The 13143-nt window shown below is 37.4% G+C and overlaps 1 protein-coding gene across 1 annotated transcript; it reads right to left on the reverse strand.

Moving 5' to 3' along the window:
- Nucleotides 1-10513: 10513 nt before the first annotated feature.
- LOC117025934 (probable protein BRICK1) lies at nucleotides 10514-11352 on the reverse strand. Its single transcript, XM_033112293.1, has one exon. It carries the CDS (start codon nucleotides 11338-11340, stop codon nucleotides 11113-11115), a length of 228 nt encoding a protein of 75 aa, XP_032968184.1. The 5' UTR covers nucleotides 11341-11352; the 3' UTR covers nucleotides 10514-11112.
- Nucleotides 11353-13143: the final 1791 nt, after the last annotated feature.

The raw sequence follows: 13143 nt of genomic DNA on the forward strand, positions 1-13143 counted from the left end.
TGCAGCTTCACACTGGTGACTCAGCATATCATCATTTTCCACTGGACTTACATGTATGGCCACCCTTGGACTCCATTTGAAAATCTGTAAAATAGTATGGGAAGTGATTGTGCGATGCATTTTAGCAGCCTCTGCCCTGCTTCCTGCTCCTTCCAGTACTAACGAGGTCCTGGTTGGGCAGCTGAGAACAGTTTTTGTAGGACAGAATATATATATGGTGGCCTCTTAAGTTATATCATCTGATCTAAGATTAGTTTTTAAAATTAATTGATTTCAGTTGAAGAAATTGTGAGACTATTCATGCCTTAATGATTTTCAAAAACAATACAGATAGTTTTAAGGAAGTAGGTTTTTAAAATTCTAATTGCTTAAAACAATAATTGAATTTCCTAGAACTTTAATACTTACCCGTTTATTTACTTGAATATCATTGCTTTGGTTCCACTTAAAATTTTTTTGTCTGTCTAAAATGAGTTAACTGTTGACAGAAACGTAAGACATTTTAATTTAAGGCAGTTTTTCCGTTTTGAGCAGACTGACATTATGACAGAACCAACCTTTGCTCTGTGCCTTTCAGCCTGGTCAAAAAGTTGCTAAATTTCTAAACATTTTAAAAAATGTTTAAAAAAGTGATATTTTCACAACTAATGGTAATATAAAATCATGAATCAGTAAATAGTCCATTTATATAGAAATTACAATGTTAAAATTAAAGTGATATATGATAGCTTAAAAATAAACTATAGTTCCTTGTATGTTAATCAAACTAGGTAAAAGCATTCTGCTTACAAAATTAGTGATTTAATTAAAATACTGCTGATCTTTTAGCTTCTATTTGAAAACTAATTTCTTGAAGTGGAAGTAGCTAGAAATGTCTTAATGCGTTGACATTTTCTTACTCGATAGGGAATTCTTGATGCCAGGTTATGCTATTTTGGTAACAAGTGACCATATTCTTTAGGACAGTTCTGTGGTTCAGGAGTACTAATACTCTGAAAGCCTTCTTCAATTTGGCAGGATTTTGGTAGAATGCTTATGATGTTTGGCAGTCTTCTCACTGGGATTCCATATGAGATATTCTCTCCCATGCTGTGTCCTTTTTGACTTGTAGTCTGATAAAATTATATTTCAGCTATGACAGTGCGTCAACTAGCTAATAATTGGAACTGTTTCACCTAAGTATTATTTTTCTTAAAAATATTTAATGTTAATAAATAATGTCTTACTGACATTTAATTTCTTAATTAACAATTATTTTAATAACATTGAAACCCACATTGGAATTTATTTCATAAAATATACAGTTCTTATGAAATGCATGGCCACAGAAATTAAATTAGATTTATTGTTATGAATGAATGAATAAATATGGCTTCCACTTCAGAAGAGAAATGTACCTTGTACATTAAATGGAGGCAGTTAGCATATAGCTACTTTAGAGAGATTCTCCTTAGTGGACATTTATTACATTTCTCTGTTTAGAAAAAATTATTAGCTATATAAAAAGAGATTTTTATTTTAAATAGAGACATATAACAAATATACATTAAGGAGAGCATCTCCAAAATAGTCTAAATCAGAGTTCAGTCATCTTACATATTTATAGTTGCAGAAAAGATCTAAGTGGAAAGTCTATTCATCAGTTCTAAAAAATATTCCTTGAAGAATTACATTTTTAAATCAGCTGTTCTACTTAAAACTGTATTAATGCACATGCTAAAAATTATAACAGAACAAAAGGTATAGAATGAAAAGTCTTCTGTCCCAGATTCCAATTTCCCAGTCTTCCTCTGCCAGAGGCAACTACTGTTATCAGTTTTTTTCTGTCTGTTCCCAGATATATTCTATATGCATGTATATATCCTTTTAAAACCATCATAATAATAAAGAGGGATGTAATATGAACATTGTTTGGCATTTTATCTTCTCGGCTTATGTATTTTGAATATTAATATATATATATATTTCATTTTTTTACTGCTGTGTAGAATTTTATTATATGGCTGTACATAATTGATTCAACTCTATTGTATGATTTTTAGGATTCTTTTTCTATTAAAATAAAATCATGAACATCTTTGTACATGTGTCTTTTCATAAATGAGAGTATAATAGAATAAAATTTTAGATGTGAAACTGTTGAGTGAAAGGGTATATGCATTTAAATTTTGAAATATTTTGCTAAGTCTCTTTCAGAGACTACTAACCTATGGCACCCCCAATAAGGTCCACCTGTCAAATTACCTCACTCTTGCCAATAACATAGTGTATTATCCAATTTCTTGACCTTTTCAATTTGATAAGTAGAAATTATTTAATTGAAGTTTTCATTTTTATTTCTTTATCTATGAGTGAGGCCAAACATCTTTTAATATGTTTAAATTTAATTTGTTTTCCTTTTTTTCAATTATTTATTAAATATTTATTGACCATATACACATATGTGCCATACATTGTGCTAGGTTCTGTAAAACTGAACCATATACACATAATCTGTGACTCATGGAACTTATTGTCTACTGGGGGAGATAGACATGAAAGAATTCATTACAGAAATAATTATTTGATTACTGTTGTGATAACGGTGTGGTGTTATAAGAGTATGTAACAGGGTGCCTATCCTATTGTAGGAGGTTAAGGAGGACTTCCTAGAGAAGTAAACTGAGAACTGAAGGAGGACTGGAGTTAACAGGATGCTAACAATAACCTCACAGTGCCTCGGTGCCCCTGCCCTGACGCTCCTAGGTTCTAGGAAGTAACTACACTTCCTTCCTATATCAGACTCAGGCCCACCTCACCAAGAGGTGATCAGGGAACAAGATGAGAAAGCGTATATGAGTCAATCATTTTCATTATATGATCTGGGGAAAAGTTTGGTGGCCCAATGGCTGAAATCACCCACAAAATTAAAAATGATCAAATTATATTACCTCGTCTCTCTGCAGATCTTACCATGTTTCCCCGAAAATAAGACCTAGCTGGACAATCAGCTCTAAAGCATCTTTTGGAGCAAAAATTAATATAAGACCCGGTATTATATTATATTATATTATATTATATTATATTATATTATATTATATTATATTATATTATATTATATGACCGGGTCTTATATTATATTATACTATATAAGACACCTAGTATTATATTATATTATATATTATATTATATTATAAGACCCGGTATTATGTTATGTTATGTTATACCTGGTATTATATTATACCCGGTGTTATGTTATGTTATGTTACGTTATATTATATAAGACCTGGTATCATATCATATCATATCATATCATATCATATCATATTAGACACGGTCTTATTTTAATTAATTTTTGCTCCAAAAGACACATTAGAGTTGATGGTCCGGCTAGGTCTTATTTTTGGGGGAACACGGTAGTATTACACTACTCCCTAGAACCACCCACAATCTATTATTTTAACCTTTTCCCCCAAGTATTTGCTTCTGTATTTCTAATTGTAGGGTTTTAAGTTGATCTACTTTGGTTTAACAATTTAATACAGTATATTACATATATACTGTCTTGGTAGATGTGGATTTAGCAATTTAGCTCTCTGACTACCAGGCTACATACACCCTTCTTCTACTCCCCACCCTGCACACACAAAACAAAATAAAGCAAAACAAAACAAAACAAAACAATTAGAATGCTATCAAGTGAAGATTACAGAAAACAGAAAGCCCTGACTGTACTGGCTCAACAAGAATGTCTATTATCTCCATTTAACATAAGTTTGAAGATAATATCGCTCAAGGTTGCATAATTTGGTAGTTTCATCAAAGATCTTTGCTCTGCTATCCTTGGGGTATTGACTTCAGGTTAACTGCCCTCATGATTTCTAGATAATGACAGCAAATATAGTTGTCTTTTCCACATATCCAGTGGAAGAAGATGTGATAACTCTTCCTTGCATTTCTCTTTAAGAAGCCCCTCAATAGACTTGGGTTTATGCCTCTTCCTAAAACAATCACAAATAAGAGCAAGGACATTTTCATGATAGGGACTAATTAGGTTTGCCCTTTGGGGCTGGTGTTGGGATCAGACTCCTCTAAAGCACATTGCCAGAGAAAAAATGATAGATACCTGAACAAAATATAGACGGAGAAAGGTGGGAGAGGAAAGGATGGAATGTTGGATAGACAGTAACATTCCATTCTAATAGAATTATATGACAATTTTTGGTTCAATTGACAGTCATGGATAACATCATACTGTGTAAATATTATTCACTATTGAGCCAAATAATATATTATGAATTAATTTCTTTGCTTCTATAGTTCTTGTAATTGCTTTCCCCAAAGTTGATGATTTCAACATTTGTTTTGTTTGCATACTTTTCAGTACTTATCCTTAATTTGTTCCATGAAATTTGTGAAACTTTGCTCAATAGTTTCCCAAATGCTGAACATGTCAGATAGTCTATTAACTTCACTCATTTTTCTGCAAAGTTTCCCCTCAGAACCCTCTGGGGAATCACTCTGGACTGGTTATTCTGTAGGTCAGCTGTCATTCTGCGACTGTTCTTTGACTCATTCCTAAATTAGATACTCTGTTTTTTGGATCCATGGTTTCTCTTTTTCATGACGCATTTGCTTATTTTGCTGGATACATTTAGCTTTCGAAGTAAATTTGTTTAGCCTTTGTGTGTCTGCAAATGCTTTTAGTCTACTTTAAAGCTTGACCAGGTATAAAATTCTATGTTGACATTCTAGGTTGAAAGTCATTATCTTTCAAAAAATTTTAAGACTCCTGATCTTTTGTCTTCTATCATCTATGGTCATTAATGAGATGTTTAAGGCCATTCTCATTTCTGTTCATTTCTATGTGATTTTGTATGTTCTCTTCTGAAGACTTAAAGGATTTTTACATTATCCCCAATATTAATAGCATTCTTGGTGATATCTAAAACACAGCATTTGTAATACTGATGTGAAATTATGTTAAGAAGATTAGTAAATGGAACCATATGAAACATTAGGAGGGCTGACTTTACACAGAGTTACACATGATTCCAAGCTGTATAACTCGTTTATCTAATTTGCAAATAATACCACTTAATTTCTCTTGTAGGTGTGTATTTAAGCCCTTGGGCACACTCAGTCTGTGCTCAGTTACCTAACATTTTCTGAGATGACCAGCAAACAGCAAATCTTGTAAATCAGAATTTTCTTTTAAGTTCATTCCAATTTAACCATCATCTCTTTTCACTGTTGCTCCAGACTCAGCTGTCTTTGTTTTTTTGGCTGTGAACATTTTTACCTCTTGCTTCCATTGAATATGTAGAGCAAGCATTAGCCATTATCTGACTAAATTATTGTCTATACATCTTTCTGGGGCTGCAGAGCTATGGGCACACAAACTCTTTTGATGTTAATGGGGAGAGGAAAACTGGTCTTTTTGCAGATGGTTGCCAACTTGTTTACCCTTTTACTCTATTGCTTTTCCTCTCTTGTCCACAGAGTTGTTTGCTGTTTCCATTGGGTCCTTTGTGGACCCATGTTTTCCCGGCCTCTCTATGTCATGCATGTATTGTATTGAGGGTAAATAAGACTCAAGCTGGGCCAACGTTTAGTCATAACTTAGATGTGTTAAAATTTAACTTTTTTTCCCTCTGTAACTGCACCTACCTTCTCATGAGTCCTTGTTTCCTCTACTAGTATAAAACCCATATTGGAAGATCCAGAAATGGAAGTTTAAACTGAGATCCTAAGATGACAAATGCCAGATGGCAGAGTGCATTGTGAGCTCTCATAGTAGGATTTGTAAAATTTCAAGGGAAGTCTGTAAACTGTTTTCATATTAAAATTCTAAAGGATAGGGTTGGAAATGGGAAGAGAGGCTTAGATAGATGATGTCTTTGAAGAGAGCTCTGTTGTGAACTCTCTTTGCCTCCTTTTCCTGCATCTAAATCCTGGTGAGAAGAGTTCCTCTGAAATCTTGGTATGTGTCTAAGCAGTTCAAGGTGGAGGGTGGCAGTGTGGACTAGTGTCTGATTTTTTACTGAAAAATGTAAAAGGCAGGAATGTGGAGTATTCAGCTGATCCAAGGCGGGAGCAAAGGATGCATGAGAGCTTCCTTGATCAGATGTAGTCATTGAGAGAAAGAATAGGCTTGAGGCTCTTTTAAATCTTGTCCAAGCCTGACTGAGTCCTGGAAATAGGAAGGAGACAGTGACTATGGAATGCTGAGGTGGAGCAGCTAGCTAGAGGAAAATGCATCCACAAGGGCTAGAAAAAAAATTGAATGTTCCCAATGAGGATTTCTGAAGGGATCCACAAGGGGGACTGTAAGTCACAGAACCAGCTTTAAACATCTTTTGGACCAGGGGACAAGGACATTTTATGACAGTTTTGATCAAGTAACAACTTTCCTGTTCCCCTATCTGCTCACCTTTCCCTTCTTTCCTCCTTCTGCTTTGACCCTCGAGGAGTCAGAAAACACAGCTAGCAAGATAGAAAAATAGGGATAGAAGCCAAGGGTGGGGAAATAGGATCCCATTCCATTTTTTGGTTGACCTCCCTACAAAGACCCCAGTTGAAAGGCGGGAGAAGTTTAACTGTTAAATCAAATTTAGTGTTTTAGTAATAACTTGAGATTGCACACTTTTGTTTCCTGAATTGAGGTTTTTCTCTGCAACTTATGTGATCCTTTGGGCTTTTTATTATCTAAGAATGACCAGAAAAGTACTGCCTGAACTTCATCTAGGGTGAAGTGAGGGAACCAAGGAGCAGACCGCTCACTTATATTTGAACTTCCCTCCTTCCCCATCCTTATCCTCCTTATGGGGAGAAAAAGCTGCCCTTACTTTCTATATGGCACTGTTGTTATGGCTGATATAAAACTATGCTTAGTCCTTTTGGCTTTGGCTCCGATCTTGTTAACTCAAATCCTGTTGCAGTTCAAAACAAAACCATCACTGTTTTCTCAAGCACTTGCAACTTAGTCCCTTTACTTTTGCTTTGACACTGTTGTGTCTTTTAGAAGCTGACAAGTAATTTAACTGGCTTCTTTGTTCTAGGCTAGGTAAATAGGAAGCCTCAGGGAAACGAGGAATGACTAGGGGTTATGAGACCAAAACTGCGTCAGTTTACTATTTAAAAAATATCCTGCCTCACATCAATAGTAGGTCCATGGCATGTATTTCCACTGATCTCCATTTGGCCTATAATGTAGCAAGGGAGAGGACGCCATTTATAAGTTTGTCTCTAAGTTATACAAGCAAGTGTAGAAATATCAGTTGACTCTACTGCAGCAATTGTGACTAGAGAGGAATCATCGCTTCCCTTCACTTTGTGGACTTGGGAGATCTCAGTTGGAGGAGCTAAAAAAATAAAATAAAATAAAACTAAGTAAAATCAAAGCCAGATGGTACTAGAGGAGACAAAAGAGGAAGACCTCTATTACCGATCAATATGGCAATTCTAAATGCTCATCTGAACTTGGAACACTGTATATAAAAGTCATCATTATCTCAATTATGGTGTCAGGAGCTCTTTTTTCTAGCCAGTTCCACAGATCCTACTCTTGTGGTAAAAAAAATGAGTGAAGTTTAGGTGCAGAACAATGTCCCAAATATACAGTTTTGAGCTGTAACTCCTCAAGGAACATGAAATAAAATGCTGAAATCAGAATTCTGAAACTAACTATATGTACCATTAGACACATAATATTAGGTTGGTACAAAAGTAATTGAGGCTGTGGAATTATTTTTAACCTTCTAAACTACAATTACTTTTGCACCAACCTAATAGTATTTACTACTCTTGTTAAACATGGAGTGACATTTTAATACTGGGAAAGTTTTATTGGCCGCGCTCCTTGAAAGATCTTTGATAATTTGTACCATTCCTTCAGCCTATTTACTTGGACAAGTTACCTATCCATTAATTCCTTAATCTCATCTTGGCATAAATATCGATGTAGGGAACATTTTGTGCTTCAATGGAAAATTACATACTATCTAGGGGACACCTTTCCATGTTATCTGATTCTGTGGGAGCTACTTTAGAATTCTGTAAATTGTAGATAACTGATAGAAATGTAAAACAATTCTTATCTATAGACATGCAAATTTTTATTGGACAACCCTCACCCACTGTGGAAAAAGCTAGTTTTGCCTCCATTTGCACATTCATTTCAACATTTCTTTACTCCATGTAAATCTGTGCTTGTTTGATTTCTCCTTTGAATTGGTTATAACACCTCAGTTTTCTCAGAGTTAAATAAAATCTTTAACACGTGTTCATTTTTATATCTATGTGAGAGTCATGATCTTACCTTTTAAAACAAATTATCTTTTAAGAGTATGTTGTCAAAATATTAGTGTCTACCAATCCATGTGTTGCTGAAACTGGAGACCAACTGAGTCTGGATCTCGCGCTGCCTGCTCCTCTCAGCCAGCAGAGCGACTCAGGTGCTGGATCATAGACTAAGCATTTATTATCAGAGCACCGCTAGTATGAGAAGGCAGCAGGTTAACACCTCCAAAAACTGCTTTGACATTCTCAGACCAGCCTGGGATATTTAAAGGCAAATCTGGGCATTCATTCAGGGGCTACGTGATGGATGGTTCCAGGGGTCTGCATGGAGCCTTCCCTCTGGTGATGTGGCTCTCCTTTGTGGTCATCAACCCAGGAGCAGAGATGACAGTAACCTGGAAAGAATGCTAGGCCATAAAGATTGTGATCAGTAGGCATGGGGACATTCATCATAAGTTTCAGGGTAATTTTCTAAAACAGAGAATTGGGTGGGACAGGGGCCATTCCGAGCTCCAGCTGCAGGGGGATGATCTGTCGTTCAGCAATAGGTAGGTCATGGAAAGGTGACCCAGGGATGATGCTGAGCCCTGTTTCATTGCTAAACAATGACGTGAAGCTGTGATTACTGTAGCAGAGATTTGATATGGAACTATGAGTTTTTAATAAAAATTGGTTGGTCATTTCCCTTGGAAAATCAGTGGAATTTGTGATTATGCTGTGTAGCCTGTTATTTATTGGCAACAGATAAAAAGGCAAGGGCCTAGGGCAAGAGAATTCCTATGACTTCGAAACTACTCTGGGATCCCTCCCAATTACTGAACCAACGGGCAACAGAAGCACCAAAGAACCAAAATGTCAACATCAAATTAAAACCTGCTAGGCCACCAGTACCTCCTGTGCTCCAGGGTGTGCGGAGTGAGTTCCCTTCTGATAATATCAGAAGAAATCATCCCTGTTAGAGGCAGGAAAAAGTAAAGGCCAGTTTCTATGAGAATCAGAGTGTTTCCTTGGTGTGAAATCTTGCTAAAGACACAATATTATTTATAGCAGCAAGTCATGAAAAAACCTGATACAGGTTGACATTCATGACCTTGTCAACACTGATGGGAACTTGTGTGGAAACCAACATTTGTCCTCTTTGAAGTCTGATGTTTTGAGCGGACTCTACCTCTTTGCTAGGGCCCTGACACTGATTTATTCTGATCTCTACCCTTTAAGATTTTCTTAGCAATTTGGCTGTTGTACAAGTGCTGCCGGGGGCATGTACTACTGTTTCTCACAAATATGGTAGAGTACTTGGCTTTACAGTTTCTGACACAGAAGGAAACAGTGCCAACTGAAGAGAAGCCTAGTACTTGTTGAAGTATAAACATACTTTAAGGGAATATGTTTTCTCCATCTACCTGATCTTACTGAATCATTCTGCCTCAGATGGATTCCACTTGTGAGACTTGGTCAGTCCCCAGACAGGAAGGGAGAAGCGGTTGTGTGTGAGCTTGAAGTCTAATTAGAGCAAAGATATCATTGGCTTTGGCACATTTCTCTGGACACTTTCTTGGGGATCAAAATAGAGTTACCCCCATCTAACCTCTAGAATAGTTGTTTAAATAATTGTTGCACACATTCACATTTTATTTTTTTAATCTAGAAGTTGAAGGCACTTTGTAACAGCCTTGTGTGTCTACCTTCTGCTACTGGTCTAAATTTTGCTATATTGATTCCTAAATTTACATAATTGGGATCATAGCTAAAGCTCCAACTTTAAAGATAGCTTTGTTCACTAGAGCATGAGAAGTGCAAGGCTTTTCTTTTAAATCAGGACTTTAAATCTCTGGTAACGTGACCTATAGCACATGTATGGCAACATTCCCACTGTACAAGGTCTGCAAGGCTCATTCTTAGGACATCACAGTTAATTTATGCATTCTAAATATTTTCTTCAAATGCCTATAAAAGCGTGATTGTGGTGTTTTTTCCATTTCTCTGAACTTGGAGAATTGGGTGAACTCATTAACATTTCATGTGGATTATTGCCCTCTACTGAGGCTTGGTGTCAGTGTCCCTGAATTTTAAAAAGGCTGGTGGTGGTGGTGGTGGTGGTGGTGGTGGTAGTGGGACCCATCTTGCTCTGATCCCTGTGAAGCTATAGAGATTAAAAACATTTTTGCTTTTTTGATACTCACAGATGTTTTTTTTTTTTTTTTTTTTTTTTTTTTTTTTTTTTTTTTAAAGTTGAGGAGTTTATTAGGGAAATGTGAGAGGCAAAGACACCCCAAGTGACAGAAAGAAAATTCTGAAAATGTCCCTTCAAGCCAAGTGGGGGCCTGGCCTTGACCTCCCCAAAAGGACAAAAAACTGGTGGGTTAGCAACCACATTCTCTGGCAGCCACCTTGCCAGGGCATGTGTGTCTCCGAGCCCCCAACAAAGGTGTTGAGGAGACAGAGACTGTGTGTAGATTCAATGCAGAGGCTAGGAGAGCTATGAGGAAAGTCTGAGAGAGAAAGAGAGGGGTGGGGAGGACCTTCACGAAGAGTCCCAGGCTTTTGGCTCTGAGTGCCTCAAACACATTGACAAGTAGTTCTACAAAATGTTACTGAAAAGGTAAAATGCCTAATGTTTTCAAGAGTTCCCCTGGAACTTCTCCCCACATGCCACATCACACTGCCAGATGTACATGGCAGAGCCCAAAGGCCACATTGTTGAAGAAAGAAAAACAAGAATAAGCCCCTTTGCTCTTTAAGAAGAGAGGAAGGAGCTGAAGGCTGCTGGGGCCTTTCCCACGTAGGCCTGTGTTCTGTAAAGCAACTTCCCAGCAGCAGCCTGGCACAGTTCTAGGTGAGGGTCTCACCTTTTGTCACCCGTGCTTCAATGTACTCTATTCTCCGTTCAAGAGCTGTCAATTTCTCATTTAATGTTGCGAGTCTTGAGCGACAAGACATACCGAAGGAGTTGAGAAAGTCCGCGATTTTCTTGATGCTGCTGGTGATGACCTCAATGTACTCCCGGTTCGCCCAGTCCTGGTGAATCTCCCGCTGCACTGGATCCTCTTGTCCCGCCATGGCTGCCGCTTAATGAAGCCTCACAGATGTTTTTAATTCAAATGACTATTTGCATTTAAGAGACAAACCTAAATGTCCTGTATGTATGGTACCTAAGGCAAACTCAGATGTGAAGCATCTGAACTTGGAACACTGTATATAAGAGTCATCATTACCTTATTTTCTCCCTAGACTGATGACTTAAGAAACTGACAAATTATTTACTACTTTAGAAAATACTATATTTCATTTGGATGGATAATCGTAATTCACCATTAAGAGAAAAACAGTAGACACGTGAAGCATGCTGGGACCTCAGAACACCAGCTGGCACGAAACAGGAGGAAGCTGGGATTGAGTTGAGAGAGAAATGGAAGTGTGCAGGTGGGAAGGCCATGCAACACAATGCTCTGGGCCTAGGGCCTACAGGGCTACCAATGTGAGCTTGTCAGGCAATTAGTGAATCAGGTACGTACACGTGTAGAAGAATGCTTCCGTGGGCTCCCATATGTGCTCTATTTAGTAGGTAAATCTAGAAGCAGGAGAATGTGGTGTATGCCAGTCCAGTGGTTCCTAGCAGGACCCCTGCAAGGGTATAAGAAACAGGATCCAGAGTCTATGACTAAATTAGGGCAACGAGGCAGGGAATCAGGATGAGAAATATTTTAGAAAGAGCCTGTGATTTGGAGCCAGACTGAAATGGTTATCCTGGCATTTCTTCTTCCTAGCTGTGTGACTTTAGCAAGTTACTTAACCTCTCTGAGTCTCAGTTTTCATAACTGTAAAATGGAATAATAATTACCACTTCATAGGCTGTCGTAAGGCTTGGAAATACTGTATGCAAAATACCCAGCAGAGTAGTAGGCCCATACTGTGGCATCTATACTTTAATTGATTGAGATATCAGTCCTAGTGAAGGACAAGAGCTCCAAACAGGTGAGCTCAGTCTTAAGGACTCGGAGTCCTTGGGCAGATTGAAGTCAGGTAGGAAATGCTATGACCTGGCTATGTGTAATTCCATCTCTAGCAAACTGTAGACCTTGTATAAAGTCTGGAGGCCCTGGGGCTGCGGGTAAGGAATGGCTCAGAATGGGCTGCAGCCAGCCCCTATAGAGGTCAGAGGACAAAAAGGGCAAGCAGAGAAGGCAGAAAATGTCAGTGTTTTCTGCTGGTAAAACTTATCCGTGACCTGGTGGAGTGGTCTTTGGTTTCTTCTCTAAAGAGACCAGATCTTTTGGTCTGGGAGAATACTTAGTACTCAAGAATTGTGTGTGTGTGTGTGTGTGTGTGTGAGTGTGTGTGTGTGTTGCAATTTTGCTGTTGTGGGAGGGAGACCATTGGCAATAAGAATGGTTATTTGTCGAATCCTTTCACTAACCTATATTATTGTATGCTATACTTACAGCAAGTGTAAATATTGTCATTGTTGCTTGATATATGAGGCAAATAAGGTATAGATAGAATGATCAAGTAAGAGACTTGTCCATATCATAGTTGAGACTAGAATCCAGGTAGCATTTCTTCTGGACCTGAGCTTTTCCCATTGTATAGATTTAAAAATTAAATATACTGAAGGGATTTTTACTGCTGGTAGTAGGACATATTTTCCTGTGACTTGTGGGATTTTTTTTAGCCATATAGTAACAACAATATCTGGGTAGCTTTTTTCTTTTTCTTTGTTATTTTATTTTTCATTTTTTATGGGTAACTTTTAACTGTATCTCTATGTAGATTATACATGGAGTAAAATTTATGGGACATTTTATGGCAGAATTTCAATTCCCAGTCCCAGGGAAACCTTGTCTGACAGTGTACATGTTGAGG

The sequence above is a fragment of the Rhinolophus ferrumequinum genome, chromosome 8 (assembly GCF_004115265.2).
Source record: "Rhinolophus ferrumequinum isolate MPI-CBG mRhiFer1 chromosome 8, mRhiFer1_v1.p, whole genome shotgun sequence".
In the NCBI taxonomy this organism is placed as follows: domain Eukaryota; kingdom Metazoa; phylum Chordata; class Mammalia; order Chiroptera; family Rhinolophidae; genus Rhinolophus; species Rhinolophus ferrumequinum.